The sequence below is a fragment of the Agelaius phoeniceus genome, chromosome 4 (genome assembly GCF_051311805.1).
Source record: "Agelaius phoeniceus isolate bAgePho1 chromosome 4, bAgePho1.hap1, whole genome shotgun sequence".
Lineage (NCBI taxonomy): Eukaryota > Metazoa > Chordata > Aves > Passeriformes > Icteridae > Agelaius > Agelaius phoeniceus.
Window position 1 is genome coordinate 69068810 of NC_135268.1, and position 22362 is coordinate 69091171.

The 22362-nt window shown below is 48.7% G+C and overlaps 1 protein-coding gene across 1 annotated transcript; it reads left to right on the forward strand.

Annotated features, from left to right (window-relative positions):
• Window positions 1-9137: 9137 nt before the first annotated feature.
• LOC143693877 (uncharacterized) lies at window positions 9138-21290 on the forward strand. The gene is made up of 7 exons (XM_077176642.1): window positions 9138-9191; window positions 13666-13758; window positions 15860-16031; window positions 17954-18094; window positions 19152-19281; window positions 20319-20471; window positions 21141-21290. The coding sequence occupies exons 1-6, from the start codon at window positions 9138-9140 to the stop codon at window positions 20458-20460; spliced, it is 732 nt and encodes a 243-aa protein (XP_077032757.1). The 3' UTR covers window positions 20461-20471; window positions 21141-21290.
• Window positions 21291-22362: the final 1072 nt, after the last annotated feature.

Here is a 22362-nt window from a genome sequence, read left to right on the forward strand (position 1 = left end):
GCAGAAAAAAACAGATATGTGTTAGTTTCAGGAGCTGGCAAAAAGAACATTTTGAGCTCCATTAGTAACTAGGGATTATGTTAAACAGCAACCACATCAGTGAAATATTTTATGATCAGCCAGTCCTGGTAATTCACAGCCAAGGGTTCCAGAACTCTCTGAACCAGGACCATATTGTGTGGGCTGGCTTTTCATTTTGGGACACTGGGAGGGTTTTAGAGCACTAAGAAAGCTGATATTGGCTCATTATTTAAAAGCTTTGAGCTAATGATTTAGTGATGCTCAGACTTCCAGCCCTTCACTGTTAAAAGTAAGAAATGTATGGGTGCATCTCTTAATTAATGATTAATTTCCTTCTTAAAGGAAGGCAATGAAACTGATGCAAACAAGTGTGTGTAGATAGAAAATAGACCTTGTCAAAACAATTTGCTGTTGTTCTCCAGCAAGGGGGAGCAACTCTTGATGTAACTGATTTCTGAAAGTGTTTGATTAGTTCTCTCTTGGAGGTGGGTTTCACAAACTGAAATAAAATCACCGTAGTGCAAATTAAGTGGATCCAACTGGTTAAACCAAGATCTCAGAATTTCACTGTGCAAAATGAATACCTGAGTCTCTGCTGAGGGAAATTTGGTGGAAATTTGTTCATCATTCTGTTTCTGTCATTGATTTAGGGGGAAAATAAAGGATCACTGTCTACTGGTTGTGAAGGAGTCTAAAATTGAGGGTATGGAGTGTTAAATGAAGAAGAGAACAGCTCACTGACACAGATCTATCTCTGCCTTGGAACAGGAGGCAAATTGGCAGGATGTCTTTTGATACTGAAAAGCAAAAGGACACATTTAGGGAAAAATTATTATATTGAAGAGGTGATGGAGTCTGTATCAAAAGTTAATAAGTTTTTAAAAGGTTATTGTGGTTCTTGAGAACAATCAGCTGTTCCTTGTTGTGCTTTTGGGGTGAATGAGGCACAAGAATAAGACATCATAATAACTCCATATTGATGCTGTATGAAATTGTGATGGCACCTATAAAATCATGAGTAGCAGGGTAAAATAACAGGGATGAAGTTGTTTATTATCCATTAAAATACAATACAAATAATTACAGGATTTAAACTGTTTGTGAGCAGATACCACCATACAACGTGCAGCTGTGCCTTGAAGCTTCTCAAGGAATTCTCTTTAATGACTTAGTGAATTCTCTTTAAGGACATATTAGGGGTGACTTGTTTGTAGTCCATAAATATCTGAGCAAGACCTGGAGCTTAAGGATAAAGGACAAAGTCAGAGCAGGAATCTGGGGCCAGAACTGAAGCAGGACAGAGAGAAGGGGCTCAGTTCAGCTGGGCACACAGAGATGGCTGACCACAGTGACACTCTGGTAAAGTGTAAAGAAACATGTAAAGAAACATTTTGGAGTCTGTTCACTCTTCTTGGCTCTCTGGGGTCTCCAGCTTGGTCAGTGTTTGATGAGGGGAAGTGGTCCAGCAAAAGGGTTGCTGCTAATGGAGGCTGTGGCCAGCAGAAAGGGGAGTCTGAGATCAGTTTGGGTAAAATCTCACTGCTGATGAGCCAGGGGAAGATTCCAGCACAATCCTGTGTGCCTTTGAAAATCAGGTGGACAGGCAAGGGAGTGACCCCACATGGAGAAACCCTGTTTTAAGGCAGTGATGTAAAACAAACACCAGAGAGGCATCAGCAGGACTCACACTTATAAAAAACCAGACCTGGTAAACTCCAGATTTGTCACCCTACAGAAATCAGCCTTTCTGTTCAGGGCTGTGGACCGGGTTCCCTGATGCTCACAGCTCCATGGGCTCCTACAACTGATGCTGAGGAAGAACTTCCTTGATTTCTTGGAAGGATTTCAGGTGATTTTGGTACCAGTCAAGGTGTGCCTAAGCCTGACCTTGGGAGGGAACCACTGGTGTGCCCAGTGACTGACATTTGTGAGTGATTGGCACATGTCAAAAACCAGCAAGGGCAATACTGACCAGGACAGGCATGGCAAGGGCCTGCAGATTCTCATGGGACTCTACATGAGCAAAAAGAAGAGCAAGTGCAAAAACTAAACAGTCAACAGAGCTGAAAAGCTCTGACTGGCATTTAGGAAGATCAAAATTTGCAAGGAGAGGAAGAGCAAGACCTGGGTTTCCCCTGGACTCTTCTGCATTAATGTTGAAGAGATCTCCTTGCTTTGAGAGAAGGACAGGCTGAAGAGATGGGGGAAATATTACCAAAATTTTTAAAGATGACCCATCAAGAGATTTAGAGATCCTCAGTGTTTGGGAAATTATAATGCCTCCGAAGGAGGCTGACAAGAAGATCTTGCTAGCAAAGGTGCAAAGAAGACTGAGAGAGTTGGAATTGTTTGGCCTGGAGAAAAGAAAGCTCTGAGGTGACCTTATTGCAGCCTTTCAGTACCTGAAGGGAGCCCACAGGAAAGCTGGAGAGGGACTTTTTACAAGGGCATGCCATGACAGGACAAGGGGGAATGGCTTTAAACTGACAGAAGGCAGGTTTGGATTGGATATTAGGAAAAATTCCTTTTTGAGGGTGGTGAGGCTCTGGCACAGGTTGACTGGAGAACCTGCCTCATCCCTGGAAGTGTTCAATTCCAGGTTGGACAGGACTTAGAACAATCAGGACCAGCAGAAAATGTCCTTGCCCACGCTAGGGGTGTTGAAACTGGATCATTTTTAGGGTTTCTTCCAACCCAAACCATTCAATAATTCTGTTAAAGGCTGGGAGACTGAAGAATTCTGAGGGGCTGAGAATGGGTTGATGTGGCTGTGGCATGGGTCACTGGCCCAGCCAGGCACCTGCATGTTACCAGGAAAGAAAAGATCCCTTAAACAAGGAAAAGGGCTCCTAGTGGGTGAGTTCCCACAAGGGCCCTTCCAAACCTCGTGTGTTTCCTGACACCCAAGCAAATTCCTCACTGTGCTCCTCGCTGGAGGAGTCAGAAGGTAAAGTCATTTCCACAGAGCAAGAGGGACAGTACAGCAAAACCAGCGCAAGAGGCTGATCCCTGGCAAGTTCAGAGATATCAAGGAGCACTTCATCTCTTCAGTTGCACAATTTCAAGAAGTCATTTGACCCGGAATGTTGCAATAGGTGTGTGCAGTGTCCTAGGGCTATGTGATATGTGTAAGAAGCTGCTGAAGAACATTATGAAGAGGTGAGGTCAGCAGTGCTGGTCAAGAACAAGCTGAACAACTGGTTCAACACCATGGCTGGTAGCAGACAGGGTGACTTGATAATTCACAGCAGCTTCTGGAGCTGCCTGTAGAAGGAGAAGGATGGAGTTACAGTCACCAAAGACTTTGGGCAAAGGCAGAGGATCAAAAACCTGCAGATGATCACATCTCCGGCGGTGGTGCCGGTTCCTCAGGCCTGCAGAGCCAGGTTGCTGTGTCCTGTGATGGATGATGCAGATCAAACATTGCCATGAGCCAGGCAAAGGCCAGGAGGAAGGGGAGAAAGGATGAGAACTGCACGGGCAGCCACAGCTGGGTGGACAAGATGGACAGCCCTGTTGGTCTGGGACATTGTGCCACACAGCAGATCCCTCACAGAGATCTGGAGGAGGATGCAGCTGGCACCTGTGGGAGCAGATCGACTGAAACAGCCATGGAAAGACACAGAAAAATTACGGGAGGAAAAAGTCAGGCTGCTCAGTCAGTCCCTGTCCTTGCTTCGTGTGCAAAGAAATGAATGGTCAGGAAGGCAAAAAAAAAAAAAAGAAAAAGAAAAAAATAATAAGACAGCTGGGGTTTGCAATGAAGTGTCACCGATTTTGGGAGTGTGCCAGTCAGCAGGAGGATGTGCAAAAAGTCATCTCTGTGAGGAAGCTCTGCTGCACGGATGGATAATCTCCCTGAACATACCCTGTCCTTTATTCTGGTAAAGGGAAGAGGGTTAAGATTCAGATGTTAACAGAAATTGGTTTATTGCTTTTCATTTGGATTTTTTGTTGTTAGTTTACAATTTTCTCAACAGAAGTGTGCACCCTTGTACCCTGCATTTGCACCTGCCTCTTAATATTCCCCCACAGACCCTTTGGGTCCACAGTCTGTGGATGGAAGGGGTGGAGAACACAAAAAAAGGATCCTGTACTTGCTGAGCACAGAGGAGCACTTGGGAATGACTTGTAACTGCCCTTTATGGTCATTAGGCTGTGGGACAAAAAATAAAGGGCAAACATCTCTGAAAATGGAGATGGCAAAGCCAAGGGAACTGGGAGGGAAAAGGGACAAAGAGCAGATTTTTGCATGCAGCAGTTCCAGTTCATCTGCTGGCAATGAAGCCACTTTGAGTTTCCAAACATGGGACCTGTGTCCCCAGGTCACTTTAATGGGCCAGGCAGAGAGGGCCCAGACAGACAGCAACCAACACCAAGTGTGTGGAAGAGGCAAAACCAAATTTCCACAGTCCCCTCTTGACAAGGAGAGCATAATCTGGCTCTTTGCAAGTCAGGAGATTCCTGCAGAGCGGTGAATTCACATCACATAGTCCCAAAGTTTTGGATGGGATCCCTTAGGGAAAAAAAAAAAAAAAATTGTTCAGGATGGAGAGAACCAGATGATTTAATCTGGGTTGTAGGAAGGGTGAGTGAGATAGAGGTGATTGAGCAGCATCAAAGGGTGACAATCAATTTGAATTTCCCCAGAAGTGATGTTGATGCCTGTGCCGCTTCTCCCCGTGCTTTTTCTTTAATTAAATACTGAATGTTCCATTAGTAGTTGGAATAACATGCTGTTCTTGGGGGAAAGAAAACCCAAGTAATCCCTTTATCTGCTAAAATAGATGATTTCTAGTAGATTAAACAATGGCCTTTCAGCTAGCAGAGCATAGTTCAGGCCATAATTGAAGTCCTCTCCTTGGCCTCTGGTGGGTCCATGGCAGGCAGCAGCCCGTGGAGCCCCAGCATCAGAGATAACCCCAGTGACTCTTGTCTGCACGGAGTGTTTCTCCACATGAGGAGATTAGCCAGAGATAAAGCATATTACCTGAAAATAATAAGTGATTACAGTCCTGGACTGTCTCTCCACATTCATTTCATGCTGGTTAACCCTTGCAAAACTGGCTGCTGGTTGGGTTTGGGTCTTTAAAGAGGAGGGAGGGTGGAGGGAGGTTTCCAGTCCCTGATGGAAAAGGAGGAATTTGGCCCTTTGTTGCCTGTTTCATTGTCTGGGTGGGGATTTCTGGGAATGGCAGGAGGGCTGGCTGCAGCCCACAGTGCATGGAGGAGTTGGAGCTGTGCCCTGTGGGGTTTTTGTGTGATGCCATCACCCCCTCCTCCCCGTGCTGGTCAGCTGGAAGCTGTGAGGACTTAAAACTCCCTTCAGTTGGACTCCCTTGTGAGGACTTCAAGTGATCTTCCATTTACCTGGTAGGAGCACAGGAGAGCCCTGGATGCCCAGAACAGACTCAGTGGCTGCATTTCCACTGCTGCACTGAGCAGGACCATGCCAGGGCCCAGGCAGTGACCTGTCCAGTGATTAGCAGGGACCAGGCATGTTTTGGGATTTACACTTCTCTCCCATCCCCAGGCATGGCTCAGAGGCCATAAACTTCTCCAGTGGGCAGTTTCCATGGGGCCAGTCTGTTACTGGGAGTGCTGGCTGGGCTGTGTGGATGTGAGCTCAGAACACAGAACAGTCCCTGGTATTTTTTTCCAGCAGGGATGTGGCTACTCTGACGTGACAACACAAAACCATTTGTAGCTTCTCTATTCATTCAACAGAGAGAGATCCAGAGAAATACAAAAACCTTGCAAGGATTTTATAGCACATTTTAAACCTGTCTAGATGGAAAAAAATGTAATATAGTGGTTTTCTAGAAATTCAGGTTGGTTGCCTATGGAGGATGGAGATAAAAATGTAAAAGAAAAACGTTGAAAAATGCCTTGAAATCTGCTTATGGGGCTCTGTGTTGTTACCAATGCTGGGAGTGAGCTCCTGTGCTACAGAGAGTGTCCTACAGAGAGGTAGGACAATAATTTCCTTGGGCTCCCTGCAAATATTACAGATGAAGTCCTGGCCCCGTTTGAGACACTGGGAGTTTTTCATTAGCACCAGGGCCATTTCATTCATAAAAGGCTCCTTCCCAGCTCCTGTGCCATTACAGCATCCCCTGTCTGTCATCAGGCAGGTCTCCCTGAGTGAGGGGGAGCAGGTTCATCCTTCTTCTTCTAAATGCTCCATCAGCCACTCCCTTGAAAACTGTAAATAAAGGCCGCTGGGGATAGCTTTTCTGCTTGACCCCTCACCTGAAATGAAAATAAAGGTGACTGAATTTCATCCTGACGTGGAGCTCCTTCCCAGGCTGGCTCTTTCCCGTGGCTGTTGACAGTTCCCTGCCAAGCCCCATGGTTACCTTTGATTTTGCCCTAATGACATCTCCGTGCTTAGGGTGGCTCTGGGGCTGTAATCCCCTCTGCAGCCTTAGCCAATTTATGGGGTAACCTGAGACCAGGCTCTCTCTTCCCCGTGATTTTTCCACTTGTTAATACTCACTGAAGGCATCAACAAGCTAAATGCAGAGGGTTTCTTTTGTTGCATGCCCAGGGTTGGGTGAATATCTGCACTCGCACCTGATATGAATCTTGGCCTTCAGAAAGGTGCTGCATGTTCTTGCCACATGAAAATGGCACAGGGTTTAATTTCCCCAAAGTGTGCTGCTAAAACAAATGCTTTGTTAGCAAAAGACAGGCAGTGCTCCAAGGAGCTGTTAAGAGGAGAAGTGAGGATTCAGCAAAGTGGGATTTATCCACAGTTCTGCCACAGATTTTCTGTGTGATGTGTAGCTTGCTTTGTCTCAAAGTGTTTCATCTTTAAAATCCTTCCAGTCGAAGTCTTGATGTGTCTCATGTGTTTAGACTGCAAGCTTTTCAGGGACAGGGCTTTTTTATTTGCACAGCAGCTTTTATAGTAAGTCCCTGGTCTCTAGGGAACCTACCTGTGCACGTGCAATACAGTTTTAAAAGAGAAGGCTCAAATTCATCACAGTGATGATGATCCTGGTGTTAGGAGAGGACACAAGTCCCGATCCCTGCTCCCTAATGTGTATTATTTGGCTTTTCTAAAGGAAACCTTAGGGCAGATGATTTACAAGGAAGTAGGGGGAGGATCCCTGGGGAAAGCAAACACTCGAGACCTCAGGGTGGGGTGGCTTTGGTGGCACACTTCTCCCCTGGCCATCTGATCCAGGAGGTGCCCACTTCCTAAGCACAGATCAAAGACAAAAGGTGACTTCTGCAATGACATGCAGCCACCTCTTGCATTGCTTAAATTCTCTCCTCCTGCTTCTGTTTGATCTCACTTTACTTTTCCTGTCACTGGAAGCAGGTGGTTCCTTTATTCTCCCCGACAAGTTTAGATCAGCTGAACAGCTCTAATGGCTGCAGTGGGAATCTCTCTGTGGCACAGCCAGCCTGAGCCTTGGAGCAGTCAATGGAAAAGCTCCTTTTCACTGCAGGGGGGTGTGGAGGGGGTCTGGATGAGCAGATTGAGAGTGGTCATTGTCCTGCCAGCCTTGCCTTTAAGAAGCAGATGTGGTTGTAATGTGAGGTGACACTCAGGGAAAGCCCAGGAGCTCCTCCAGGCCTGTGGGCACACAGCTGGAAGATTTTCATGGTGTGCTAAAGGTGCACATTTCCCCTTTATGTCTTGTTAGCAAAGGCTCATGCTTGCTACCCTGGGCTCTCAGCTCCATAGGGTGGCTCTGCTGACTGCTGGTGAAAATGAACAGAGAAAGAAGAAACAGAGATGAAACAGAGAAAATAAAATGTTCATCCCATGAGATGAATATGATCACAAGTGACAGGCATAAATCAAGTCAATGTCATATTGAAACCAGAGTTGCATTAGATCAAGAGACTTCCCAGACCTGGGTCACTTGTGTGCTCTGCTCTGAATTTTTTCTGTTTTTCCCATTTCTCTGCTTTACTCCTGTGGGCCTGTCTCTAATTTTAACCTGCTTCTTGCAGGGGGAAAAAGAAGCAGAATTTACCTAACAGGCAAGCTCTTAACAAAGCCTGGATACCTGATACACATAATGGTCCCAGAGGCATGTTTACTTTGGCCTGAGTGAGTGAGTGAAAACCATTTTGGAAGGACTTTTTCACCTCCAGCAACTTAACTTAACGAGGAGAAAAGTGATGTGGTTAAAGGGCTGTTTAAACAACGGCATTAGGGAGCAGATTTAGGCGCCCTGACAATACCCATATGTATTTGCCTTACACAGGTGCATAAATATGCCATGATTTATATCACAGGACACATCTCATAGGCAGTGATGAGATTTCAGCCATCCTCTGCTGATGGATGGTTTTTGGGGGATTATCAGGGACAAACAATTGATTGTTTTAGTAGGTTACAGCAGAGTTGCCCTAAGATTTGGAGCACCACGACTGAGTTCACCAGCTGCCCTTGTGGAGGAGTGTCTCTGCAACAAGGAGTTTGGCTCTGAGGGCTCAGCCCTGTAAGTGCTGTAGGTGGCTGGAGGAGAGCAGCAGGGGCCTCAGATTTAGGCTGAAGGATGCTGCTGGTTTCTGCTCACAAGAAGTCATAAATGCCCCAGCAATTTATCAAGAAAGCGGGAGAGAAGGATGAAATAAATAATCCATGGGAAATGTGGCCATGCTGGGCTGCTGCACTGCCACAAAAGTTCATGTTTTTACACCCAAATGGGTGGCTGACCTCCTGCTGACAGAATGGGCTGTCAACACCCCTCCCTTGAAGAAGAGTCTCCTCTTTGCACTTTGTGTCCCGGTGGTGATAACCTGAATGGAGATTCCCAGATTAAACCCTGCCTCTTCCACAGGCTGGGGGTCCTGCTTACCCATCACTTCCCTCTTTCAACATCCTCATGGGGGCAATGAATCTTATTCCTGGCCCAAGAGCACTTGTCAGGGGCTGGGCTGACAGGGAGGTCTGTCCTCCTTGGCCATGTTTTTGTGCATGGAGTTGTTAATAGCTGAGATGCTTCCCCCAGGCCCCTGTGCCAGTGCCCAGAGCAGTGCCTGGCACAGGGGCAGTGCAGACCTAGAGAGAACTCTTGTGTTTCACAGGTGGAAAAGACAGCAAAAATGGTAAGTTAGGGCCAAACTGAGGTGAAATTTATCTCTGCATCATGTCCTATGAGCAACTGCAGTCTTACTATGACTACAAGATTGACTTTCCAGAGGTACCTCTGAGTACAGGGGGAATGACCAGCAGGATGCCAGGAGGGATCTGCACAGGCCAGGTACACAAATCTCATTGTTTTACATTGTAGTTGGGGTCCTTGACTCCTACTTAAACTCTTCCTATGTGATTTTAAAGGATCTGAGCTCAGCCCTCACACATTTGGGCCCAGTGGCAAATTCTCCCAAGGTGCCACTCAAACACATGAATGTCAGCCTCTGACTTTCTGGTCCTGGCTGATGTGTGCTTTGCTTTTGTGCAGATGTGGGGAGGCCAACAGCACCAGCACCCTCTGAATGCCTTCCTGGATGTTTGGAGTTGCCATTGCCTTGAGAAAGAGGGGCACTGCCATTCAGGGGAATGGTTTAAGCTCCTGACTCTGGGAATCTGAGCCATTGTCCCCCCCTGAGTATTGTGAAAATAAACCAATTATTTAAGAGTAATTTCCTCCTGCAGGTGTTTGTTTGGTCTTCAGCACTATCTTCTGTCTCAGGCATGTGCAGACAGCTACACAGAGAGCAGCCATGCAGGGCACAGCTTTCTCCATATCTGCATTAGCAAAAAGGAGGCAAAAAAGTTCTCTTGGAGGCAGAGGAGCTGCAAGTTTGGTTCCTCTCCACTTCTTATTGGGGTTATGCTGGCAATTATCAGCCTCATCTTTTGATATATGGGAGGAAGAAATGGGAAACTGAACAGCAATAGTGGGCTGCTCCTGCATAAACCATTCTGGCAAAATGCCTTTTAATTTCATGTGAGCTGTGCCTGCGAGAAGACGGAAGGATCAAGCTATCATCAAGAAAGATTAGGATTTGAAGCCAGGTTTTGGAAATTGTCTCCTATCTCAGTAATGAATCAGACACCTTAGGTTAAATTCAGATCCTACTGAATAAGCATTTTCTTTTTTTGTGTTTACCAGGGCCAGGATTTCACCCCTAACTTCAAATATTCCCAAACATTGCTGTGCCTGGGCTTGGAGCTGGTTACCAGTGTTGCATCCTAAAATTGTATCTCATTTAGTTTATGCTTGTAGGGCCTGATTTTCCTCCCCATTATGGGGTTCCAATGCTGAGTTCAAGATGATGGGACTGTCCTTTTTTTACTCTGCTGTATTAGAGAATAGTGATATTTTCAAAGTGATTCTTCTTAATTTTTTATTATTCCAGGTAATTCTAGATTACAGGCTTGGTTTCATTTACATCAGAAACAGGATCCATTTTCTCTGCCCTGGAAGGAAGACACTCAAGGGCTTACTGATATTTGTGTGTTTGACTTTAAGGCAGAAGTTTGTTCCTAATTAATTGAATAAGTGCTTTAATCCCTGGCCTGAGGGCTTCCCATAGAGCATTAGCTGTATTAAGAAGGAAATGGAGTGTAATCCCTTTAATATAAGCACAGGAGAACATGAGAGTTTCACATTTCTGGAAATAGTTTCTTTCCGTGTCGCGTTATTTATTCTAATATAAATTTGCATAAAATGCAGTGAGGACAAAGGGCTTCTCCTCTTTCCTGAGACCCGTGCAGAGCTGTCAGCAGCACACAAGCCTTGCCAGAGCATCCTTGGGCTGCAGCTGCACACAGTAACAGTGTGCAGAGAGAGAAACAACTCGTGGAATTCAGCCCATTCCAATGGTGCCTGTGAGCACAGGTCTGTGACTGGCTCTCCTCCTGCAGCTGAGATCTCATCCTCCTGCCTCATCACCAGCCTTCACCACTATTTGCATCACTCTAGTGGCAGAGAATCTCATTTCTGAGCCAATGGCTGCACTAGGCTCATGTGCAGCTACAGAAATTGGACTCTTGGGTGAGATTCAGCTCACAAAACTCAGGTTTCTGGATTTATTTCAGCCCCAGCTATGTACCTGCACTGGCCACATGAATGGTCCTAAATGAGCCAGGAGGTCAGGAAGGATCTGCTCAAAGGGAGATGTCCTCCTTGTCTACACCCAAAATTAGGCAAGATCAGTCTTTTGGTGAAATGCATCCACACCTGGTCAAGGCTTGGTGGTTTTTAAGGACTAAATACTGCTCTGTGTATCTGGTGGGGTGTTCCTCTCTATTCATGGGACAGAGGACTCCATTTGAGCATCTCCTGCTGCCTCATCAGAGGAAGAGAATGGCAGCATTTGAGGGGGACAGTTCAGGTGTCCTCAGCCACCCTCTGAGCCCTGCCTGCCCTAATTCTGAGTGTTCCCCATCCTTCCAGGCAGGGAGGTAAGGATGCTTTCCTTCTGCTCAGCACACTCACAAAGCAATGTCCTTTTCTCCTCAGTTTCCCCACCTTTTGATCACCTCTCCAGCAGGATTTGGGAGGGAGCTTTCAAGAGCTCACAAGGGGCAGCCTTTGTCCCTCTCCTGGCCACGTGTCCCCAGCATGGCTGGAAAAGTGATAACAGCTGGAAAAGTGATAACAGCTCCCCAGCATGATTGTTGGGTGCCTTTCCCTCCAAGAAACAACACCCACCCCCTCAGGCTCCCCTTCCTCCACCGGGGCCTCCAGGGTTCTCAAGTTCAGTGGTGTCACAATGGAGTTTTCCCTTGACCCTGGAAACACAGTGACCCCACAGGCATTGCTGGATCCCATCACTGATGTTCCTGCTGCAGGAGGGGTCACACCTGCTCACCCCCTGGGTGATTTTGGGGTTGCTGCTGGTGCTGGGATGCCTCCATCTCCTCCCTTCTGAGTTCCAGCAGACTGCATCCCCTGAGGTGTCCATCTCCTTACATCCTGCTTGGGTATATTTTACTTTGCTGAGGTTGGCTGAAATCAGTCGTATTCTGCTAATCTGAGTATTTCAGCCCCATCTGAATCCCCTTCCTCCTGCCAGTAGCCAGCTCCAGGTCTCCAGTTCCCTTATCCCTTGAGGTGGGATGGAGGAGAAGACCTGGTCTGCTGGTTTTTAACTGAGGGATTTTTCTGGTCCAGGTTCCTGGGTCACCATGGAGATGATAAGAGATGCAAAGGCCTGGAAGGTGAAGGACACACAGGACTCTCATCCTCACTGGTGTTCCAGTAGTGGGTTTGGCTGGGTCTGCTGGGCTGGGAAGATAATAGGAATTGGTGACAATGGAATTCTGCATCCTGGCCAAAGGGAAACACTGGTCTGGGAAACCCAGAGGGGGAAAAGAATGAAATGTTAGGAAAAAAGGACTGAGAATATAAAATATATCCTTGCCCAAGGTGGGTGGCTGTTGGCAAGGCACACGAAGGCCTCCCTAAGATTCTGTGTGCTGCTGCAGTGTCCCCAGTCACAGGGAGAAGGCAGCTCCTGCCAGGGCTGGCCAAGCCACCCCAGTGTGGTGGATGTGTTTGTGTGATCACAGTGACACTGCAATCAGAGCTCACCTCTGTGCTGGTGTTTGCAGGGGCCTTAGGATGAGGGAAGAGACGAGAATGTTGACTCCATGTTTCAGAAGGCTTGATTTATTATTTTATGATATATATTATATTAAAACTACACTAAAAGAATAGAAGAAGGGATTTCATCAGAAGGCTGGCTAAGAATAGAAAAAGAGTGATACAAAGGCTTGTGACTGACTGAGACAGTCCGGACAGCTGGGCTGTGATTGGCCATTAATTAGAAACAACCACATGAGACCAATCACAGATGCACCTGTTGCATTCCACAGCAGCAGACAATCATTGTTTACATTTTGTTCCTGAGGCCTCTCAGCTTCTCAGGAGAAAAAATCCTAAAGAAAGGATTTTTCATAAAAGATGTCTATGACACACTTCCCCCAGCCCTTGCCTTGCATTGGTGAGTTATCAGTGATGGGTTATCATGTTTAATGCTTCAGCATAGAAACAGCTCTGGAGCCAGCCTGAAGGCTCCTCTCAGCAGCTTTCCTGGCTCCAGCAGTGCTCATGGTGCATGCTGAGGCACAAAACACACAGACAGTGCTCTCTCCCTAAAATCCTCCCCCTGTCTCCCTAAATCTGCACTGCAAGGATTTCTGGTGTCAGTGCAGGTGTCACTCTGCCTTTATATCCCCTGGCAGAGTTTTCCTCCACAGTTTCCCCAATGGCTTTGCAGAATGAGTACTGACATTAGCCAGCTCTTTAAATATGTGATAAGCACACAGCAAACGTTACTGAGATGGAAGATGGAAGCATGTGCTGATTTGACCTGAGTGAGGCTGGACCTCAGCAGCTGATCAAAGTATTCCAGCAGCTCTGCTAGTGCTCTGCCTGGGGCCATTTGGGCACTCAGAGGAGGTTTGGGGAAGGCAGGACGAAGGGGTTTGTTGCAAGGGAAGCCCTGGGACAAGAAGAGCCCCACAAACCATTGCCAAAAGAGTAGGACCTTCCCAGCTATCCTACTTGGGGCTTAACAGAGCAAGGAGTCGCCCTGTTGTGGCCCAGAAGAGCAGCTCATCCTCTCCTGAGCTCTGAGGGACCATTTTGGGTTTGTATCACCACGTTTGAAGGCTTCCCCGGAGGCTTAGTGCTGCCTTGTGTTTGCTCCTCTCCCTCCCAGCTGCCCCCCGCGCTGGACAAGTACAAGAGCGTCTATCGCAAGGACTTCTGCTGGCACGACGATTATCACTCGCCCATCCAGGCACACGTCCCGGTACCGTGCTCCCTTCCCTGCCCTGGATGCCCAGCCCAGGCTGCCAGCTCCCCTCCCGGCCCAGCTGGGGATGGGGATGGTGCCAAAGGGAGCCAGGGCTGGCTGCGGTCCCCAGGCTGCGGTCCCCAGGCTGCTGTCACTGTCCCCAGGCTGCGGTCCCCAGGCTGCGGTCCCCAGGCTGCTGTCGCTGTCCCCAGGCTGTGGTCCCCAGGCTGCTGTCACTGTCCCCACGCTGCTGTCGCTGTCCCCAGGCTGTGGTCCCCAGGGCTGTCACCCACCAGCAGCTCCCATCACGCCCAGATGCCCTCGGCTTGTGCCCCCGTCCCTCCTGCGGGAAATCCCCCCCGGCACCCTCCGGTAAAGCTGTTGGTGGGAGCGATGCTAATTACACTCATTAAGTCAGGGCACTAACGAGCGCTGGCTGAGCCGGTGCCGGAGCCTTGGGCTGCGCCTGTTCCCCGTGGGGCTGCTGGGAACCCATCCCTGGGAGCCTTGAGGAGGGGAATTGCGTTTGGGATGGAGATGGCTCCTTGCCCTGACACGGGCTTGAGAGGACTTCGGTGGGGAAGCTGGTTTTTTCTTCTTTTTTTTTTTTTCTTTTTTTTTTTCTTTTTTTTTTTTCCCTTAATCTCCTGGCAGTGTGAGCGACCCCCTGAGCTATTTAATCTGATTTGCCTCGCTCTGCCTGCCCCGGTTTAATTGCTTGTGGCAGCCCGGTGGGGACAGCTGCGGTTTGCTCTGGGCCACTGCGGAGAGGGGCTGGGGGGCACCTTCGGCTGCGGGGCTGCCTGGGGCTCGTACCCTCACCAGAGAGGGGGAAAACATCGAGGCTGGGGAGGAAAAGGTGGGGACAACAACAGAGAAATCACTGTGTGAGTGTGCCCCCGGGGCAGAGGGGCACTGCTGCCATCCCTGCCTGGGCAGCAGCCTGGAGAGCCCTCTCCTTTTTCCCTCTCCTTTTCCCCCCTCTCCTTTTCCCCCCTCTCCTTTTCCCCCCTCTCCTTTTTCCCCCTCTCCTTTTTCCCCCTCTCCTTTTTCCCCTCTCCTTCTCTCCTCGGCAGGGTTTAACCCCTGCCTGCTGGAATGCAGTTCCCAAGCCCTGCATCTCCATTTCTTTCTATTTTCTCTTTTTTCTTTCTTTATTTCATTTAAATTCTGTTTTTTGAAAGGCTGCACACTTCCTTCGAGGTGCTGGTGTAGGAAGGAAGAAAGCTGTGTCTGATTCTCTTGGGTTGCAGCTCCCTTTGGCTCCTTATTAATTCCCAAGACCTGCCAAGGAAAGCTGTCCCACTGGGTAGTGTGGTGATGAGGTGCTCAGGAGGCCCAGGTTTCCCTCTTGGCCCTGAGAGGATTTGTTCTTTTTTAAGAGGATAAAGCAACAGTGATGTTTTTTATCTGTGGAATTTTGGGCACTAACCTGCTCCCAAGGGGAAGGGGAACTCCTTGGGTTAAGGAAGAAAGCACTGGCTGGTGAGCCATCCCTGCCAGGATCTCCTGGAGGCCCTTGTCCCTCTGGAGATACCTCAGGAGAAGCTCTGGCTGTCCTCAGTGGGGGAAGCCCCCAACACAGGGAGTTCCTACAGCCTCCACCTGTCCTACTGTCAGCCTGGCAGAGGAAAAACATCAGGGGATTGCCCTGGGAACTTCCCTGGAGTTTGAGGGACGAACAGAAACCCACAGAGATCCAAAACAACAACAGACAAACCCTGTGAGGAGGGTCCTTGCTGGCCCAGCAGCCTGGAGTTGCTCACAGCAGGAGAATCCCTTTCTGAGCCCCTAAAAAGCATCTGGAGATGCAGTGTGCAGCTGGAGAGGCTGGAGGCAGCAGCCACACCGGGATCCTCTTTAGCCTTTCCCTGACAGGAACCCTGGAGTCATTCCTGCTTTTGCCAGGGCTCCCTCCCTCCCAGTCCCAGGCTGTAAGATGGGCAGACAGAGGCAGCTGTGCTGGTTCCTGTACTCCAGTGAGAGCCCCAGAGCTGCTCTGTGGGCCCTGTATCCCCAGGGATGCCGACCCCACCTGAGCCCATGGTGGACGATGCTTTAGCCCCTGCCCTCCCCAGTTCCTGCCTCTCCATTCACACAGGACTTTTTTCTGCAGACACCTTCCTACCCTCCTCTGGAAGACCTCCCCAAGTGCTACCTGCCAGAGTTCCAGCCCTCTGACCTGTCCCCAAGATGGGCAGGGAAACTGGAGATTCTGGCCGAGCCCATGCACGACCTGAGCTGCTGCTCGCCCCTTCCACCTCCTGCTCCCACAGATGGCACTGAGGGTAAGCCCTGATGCTGCTGTGCCCAGCTGCCTGGGGGCTCTCTGCTGGGCCTCTGCAGCCCCCCAGCCCCTGCTGGGCACACAGAGATGGATGGCAGCATCCTGGTGGTGCCTGGGTGCTGGGCTGAGCTGGAGAGGGGCACACAAGGGCACAGCTCCCTGTCACCAGGAATGTGCAGCCCCCAGGCTCTCGGGTTGCTGTTGGCAATGGCTGCCCCGAGGTGTGCAGGGTGTCTCTGCTTCAGCCCACACAGCTGAAGAACGAGTCTGGACCCTTCACTTTTCGCTCTTGAGGTTGTTTATTAATTCTTAGCTATAAAATTTTCTTTCTGCCCAGCCAAGATCGGCTCAGCAGGGCAGCCACGAGCACTCTGACCGCCCCCGAGGCGGTGTTGTCCTTTTATACTACAAACTACATAGTAAAACATATTTACACTTAATTTACAAGTATAACATATATACACTTAATTTACTATATTTACAAGTATAACATATTTACACTTAATTCCCAATACCCATCACCTATGTCAGACAGTGCACTTCTACTCTAAACCAATCCCAAAGTGCCAGCATCACTGCAGAAAATGGAGAACAAGAAGAAGAAGGAGAAAGGCTGGACATGCCCAAATTCCTCCATCTTGTCCCCATAACCCCCATACCAAAAATCCTAAAATCTACATTTTCCCCTGGTGATCATTTTGTTATTACACTATTCATACCTGTGTGACTTTCGGGTCCTCATACAAAGCTGGTAACTTGCTCCAAGGGTCAAAATCAAATCCCCAGGTGTTCTGGGCTGTGTGCCAGGGTCTCTGAGCCCCCGGCAGGGTCCTTGGCAGCTCTGGACACCCAGAGGGATGCGCTGAGTTCTGACACCAGGCCAGCCCAAAGCATGGGTGTAGGGAGCTGGGGTTTTAGAAACATCTTGGTGCATGAAGAGCCCCTTCCAGCAAGGGTCTCTAAGGGTTTTATCTTCACAGCTCTGCTGGGATAGAGGGACATGCAGTCAACCCCGCATTGCAGGGAGGGAAAAGGGCTCTGGTTGGGTGTGAGGGGTTTGGGTGTTTCAAAAAACCCTTCTGCTAAGGGTACAGCAAGTGTGCTGGTGGCCAGCACTCAGCCACACCATTTAACAGCTTGCTTGCATGGATTAAAATACTGAGGAAGACAAAAGGAGTGGTCACCAAGCATCATTCTGACATGCTCAGCCATCCCAAAGCAAAGATTTTTCTCTGAGTTCCTGCTCGAGAGACAAGAGGCTGTCATTGCTCAGCAGTGCTCCAGAAGCAAACAGGAGACATGGCCAGGGATGTCCTCTCTGTGCCCTGAGCTGATCTCTCCCAGTGTGGGTGCCTGGATCTCTGGATCCTTTCATGATCAGAGGGGAGCAAAGGCACAGCCATCTCCTGTAGCTTAATGCCACCCTGACAGTGAGGTGAGGTGAGCCCTGGTGGGTTTTCCCTCTCCACTCAATAGAAGGAGAGTCTGGACAAGCAGCTCAGACAGAGGTGTCTCCATATGGACTCCATTACCTCTGAGGGCTGCAAAGAGCTCCTTGCCAAGCCCATCTGAGGGTGCCTTATGCTAATGACAAAACTCCTCTGGGCTTTTCCCTTCCTGCTGTCCCCTGTGTACCCAGCAGTGCAGTTTGTCTCCCTCTCACACACACACCTGCTGCAGAGGGTTTTCTTTTAGCCATGTGGAGACAGTGGGCTCCTTCCCCTTGCTCTGCACCAACATCAATCCTTCCCCTACTTGAGTCAGGAACCACCAAAACTGATGCACCTCAGTAAAGCTCTGCTGAAGTGACTGGGTCTCCCCTGATTTTTACCAGCTGGGTTACCCTATCCAAAGGGTAGGATTTGGGTGAGTTATTGATGGTGATTCCTGGCTAATTCACCTTCTTCTCCTCCCATGTCTCAGGGGTGTTGGAGCTGAGGGAGCCACCAGCACCTGCTAACGTGGTCACCTACCAGCAGTTTGCCCAGGATTTGTACAAGGAAGTGCTGTCCAATGCTGATAAATACAAAACCAAGAATAGGAGCTCATGTGTTTTGCTGCAAGGTCAGTGGATGGAGGCTGTGGAAGCTGCCCCATGTGAACAACTGGTGGCCTTCAGGCTGGTTTTATGGTTTTTAATGTAATTCCAGAATAGACTGAGGAGAGGGTGAAGGGAAAATGAGTGACACAGGAAGGGCTCACAGATCCCCTGTAACCATCTGCCCATCCGTGGGGTGAAAGCAGGGCAGAGAAAAACAGTTATCTTCTGGAAGAGGTTGGAGTGTTGTAAATGGTGTTTCTTTCACCCCAGTTTCCAGACAGCCCATCCCAGGGACCACAGCCCTGCTCAGTGTGGTCTCCCTGGAAATAATGCCATAAGACAGGAGCTGGGTTGCACTAAGAGCCTGACATGGCCATGCATGTGTGAGACACCTGTAACCTCAGCCTCAGTGAAAACAACAAAAATACTCCACTGATTACTCACTATAGGAATCAGTCATGTTTAAAATACCTAGAAAACCTCCCTACAATGGGTGGCTCTTCTCTGTGTGTCCTCCCTGTGTGTTTATCCCCAGTTAGATCTGCTTGATCAGAAGGACATTCTGTTCACACACAGATGAGACATCTCTGGAGTGGCTGGTGGGAGATGGGGCCTCTTCAAACCAGCTCCCACAGGGATTTTTGGGGGAGATATTACAGCAGATGTGATGGTCCTCAATTAGGGGTTAAGTGAGCCATGAATCTCTTCCTTGGCTTAGTCCCTGATGAGTGGCAGGATGGAAAAGAAAATAGACAGTATGGGAAAATGTATACCAGGTGACAAGTCAATATCCAGACAGGAAGATCACAAGATGTCACTTCCAGGTCTGCCTTGTGTGGCTTCCCTCACACGGGGAATAGAAAATAAGGGCTGAGTAATCTCATCTAAACGACCTTATCTACACCAGGGAAGCAATTCCTGCATTGTCCCTTGGTTAATCCCTTCATCATGCTAACTCCAACAGGAGAGCTGGAAGCACAAACAGCCAGTGGAGCTCAGGGGAAGGGGAAACACTCAGACTGTGCAGGAGACAGAGATCCAAAGAAAAGTCTTTAAATTATTTGGACTCTGTTTCACTAGACTGCTCTGACCTTGATTGGAAAAGTATCTACAAGCAAGATTTCGAGCCCCGGAGAGGAATCCATGCTGGACTGTACACGGAGGAGATAAGGCCTTCTCCCATTTTCCCTGAGGATTTCCGCTTCAATGAGTAAGGGACAGGTGGGATGGAGGAGAGGGTGGCTGCTGGGACTGGGGGACAGGCTAGGAGTAGCTCAGGGAGGTTTTGGAGCTGCATGGAATTGGAAGGTGCTTCTCAAATGTATTTCTCCTTGTCTGTGTTATGCAATGAGCCCAAGGAAATTCCCTCGGGGACAAATCCACTCCCAAAGCCTGATCAGCCTTTTCTTGAGAAGTTTTGCAGTGGGGTTCGTAAGAGTGGGGAGACAACTCCTGTGACAGTCTCATCCCTGTGGAAGGAAGATCCCCATGGGGCTGGGGCAGGAGGCATGTCTCATCATTTCCATGCCCAGGCTTCCCCTGGGAAAGGGCTCTCTCAAATCAAACAGGGCAGGAGCTGTTTGCAACGTGACTCATCTGCACACTATGAACCAAACAGGCATAAACTGCTCCTCAGCTCCCATTTCTCACTGGAAAGGCAATTCCTCCCCGCTGCCTCATGCCCCCCACCTTCCCCAAACACACATATATTTCAACTCTGCACTGCAGATTTTAATCTGTGATCCTGGAGTTGTATGTGGGGTGGAGACTGTGCCTGTGCAATGGTTGGTCCAGGTGGGAGATGGATCCTGGTGACAGCCATGTGTGTGTTGTAGCATCTGCCCTGTTCCTGATGGACACAGGCTGTTCCCCTCTCCCCCATCCCACCTGAATGTGCTTTTGTTTGCCCCACATGGATTCCTGGCTGGGTGGCCAAAGACCTGGATGGGTCTTCTAAACTGATGCCAAAATTACCCCAGAGTAGGTGGTGTAGAGAAACCTCTCCCTGACACCTAAAAGTTATTCCTTTTAAAGGGCATCCTTGCAGTATTGAGTGATAAGCAAGATAAACAGCTAAAACATCAAAAATAATGAGAACAAATGGCTTATATTACAGTAAAATCAACCATCATCAATCCCCAGACCTGTTGGTGAGGGGAGGCAGAAAGGGAGGCAGGTCCCTTGTCCTGGTGCACAAAGCACAGGCTGGAGGTGCTCTCCTCATGCCCTTCTCCACGTCCTCTGCAGGAGCCGCTGGGTGACTGAGTATGGAGACAGCTACAGCATCTTCCTGAAGAATCTGGACTGGTCCTCTCCCATCTCTGCCCAGTGGCTGCCCTTCGGGAAGGACGCGCGATGGACGCCGCGGTGGAAACTGGCCGGGAACTGAGCGCTGCCAAGGTGGCTGTGGGAAGCACCAGCATCATCCATGTTGGCCCTCAGGGCTGGGATTTCAGTGGGGAAAAGTATAAACAGCCCTGGCACCTGGTACAAACTAGAGACCTGAGAGTTTGGCTGCTGGAATGTTCTGAGCAGCAGCATTTGTCCCAGCTCAGTTCAGGAGGGTTGGGTGAGATGCCCTTCAAAGATCCCTTCCAACCAAAACCATTCTATGATTTTGTTCTGTCCCAGCTCAGTGCAGGAGGGTTGGGTGAGATGCCCTTCAAAGATCCCTTCCAACCAAAACCATTCTATGATTTTGTTCTGTCCCAGCTCAGTGCAGGAGGGTTGGGTGAGATGCCCTTCAAAGATCCCTTCCAACCAAAACCATTCTATGATTTTGTTCTGTCCCAGCTCAGTGCAGGAAGGGTGGGTGAGATGCCCTTCAAAGGTCCCTTCCAACCAAAACCATTCTATGATTTTCTGGGCTCCTGGAAAGTGATTTTCCAGCCAGATCTAACTGGGAGAATGTTTTTCACCATGAGGGTGGTCAGACACTGTCTGGAGACTGGAGAGGTGGGGAGTGGCATGGAGATGTTCCCTGGGTGACAATGCTGGCTCTGAGGAGCCTCATCTAGGCTGTTGGACCAGGACACCTACATTATTGCACATTTTTCTGATTTCTTTTAGGATGTGTTACCTATGTTGTTCTGTGATTTACACCTCTTTGGCCCTCCAAGCTGCCTGTGTGATCCTGCTCATCAGAGACCCTGAAAGCCTCAGAAACCTCATCACTACCAAACTCATCACTGTGTCTGTCAGATGTGAAATGTTTGGAAAAGACTTCTTTAAGTGCAAATTATGATTAAAATCTCCCATGAACCTCAGCTTTTATCATTGTCAGGAAATGGGTTTTTTTTGAGGGGACGGTGGAGGTTACAGAGCTAAAATCACTCTGGCAGTTTCAATTTATGTACTTTAAAGAGAACTTGATGATAAAACTTTGACTCTCAGCAAGAAGTGGTGTGTGTTAAACAGCATTGTTGGTGTTAATTTACTCTAAAACCTCGTGCACTTACAGGGAGGGAGATATCCCGTGTTTTCCAGGGCAGCTGAGTACCAGCCTTGCAGAGCTCCTTCCCCTCCTTCACACTTAACAACTTATTCCAGGTTTTGACCATCAATTTGAGCTCATGCTGGGTAAAGGGGAATTGAAAAAATTGGGATTTTTAGGTTTCTGGAAGGCTCAAGGCTGCTCCCAGCCTGAAGATGGCAATGGAGAGCTGCCGAACCCAGACCTGGAAAGGGCTGACAGCCCTTCTGCTGTGGCTTTAGCGACCTGAATGGGTCTTCTAAATTGATGCCAAAATTACCCCAGAGTAGGTGGTGTAGAGAAACCTTTCCCTGACACCTAAAAGTTATTTCTTTTAAAGGGCATCCTTGCAGTATTGAGGGATAAGCAAGATAAACAGCTAAAATGTCAAAAATAATGAGAACAAATGGCTTATTTTACAGTGAAATCAACTATCCCCAGACCTGTTGGTGACAGGATCTGTGTAGACACAGCAGCACACTGGTCCCTGCCCCAGGGAGTTCATCATCTAAATCTGCAGGATTTAGCAAAGTGGTGTCTGGCAGAGAAGTTGATGATACAGGGAAGCTCCAAGCAGATGATACAGGGAAGTAGGATGGGCCAGTGTTTCTCAAAGCTGCTCTGGTGTGGGGCAGTGCTGACCACAGCTCAGGCAGCATTTGGGATTTCCACTGTAGCTGAGTGTAGTGGACTGGTGGCAGTTTTGGAGGACAGAAACAATGAAACTACCTTTAACTTAAAAATAGGGGAAAATACTTGCTTAGGTCAGAGAGGAGACAGTTTGACTTCTGTGAGGAAAATGAGACCATGAGAACTGAG

Bases quoted from the DNA above. Each gene is read 5' to 3' on its own strand.
- LOC143693877 (XM_077176642.1), top strand. From the start codon at position 9,138: ATGTCCTATGAGCAACTGCAGTCTTACTATGACTACAAGATTGACTTT. The intron at 13,759-15,859 runs GTACCGTGCTCC...TTTTTTCTGCAG, and splicing joins CCATCCAGGCACACGTCCCG to ACACCTTCCTACCCTCCTCT. The intron at 16,032-17,953 runs GTAAGCCCTGAT...CCCATGTCTCAG, and splicing joins TCCCACAGATGGCACTGAGG to GGGTGTTGGAGCTGAGGGAG.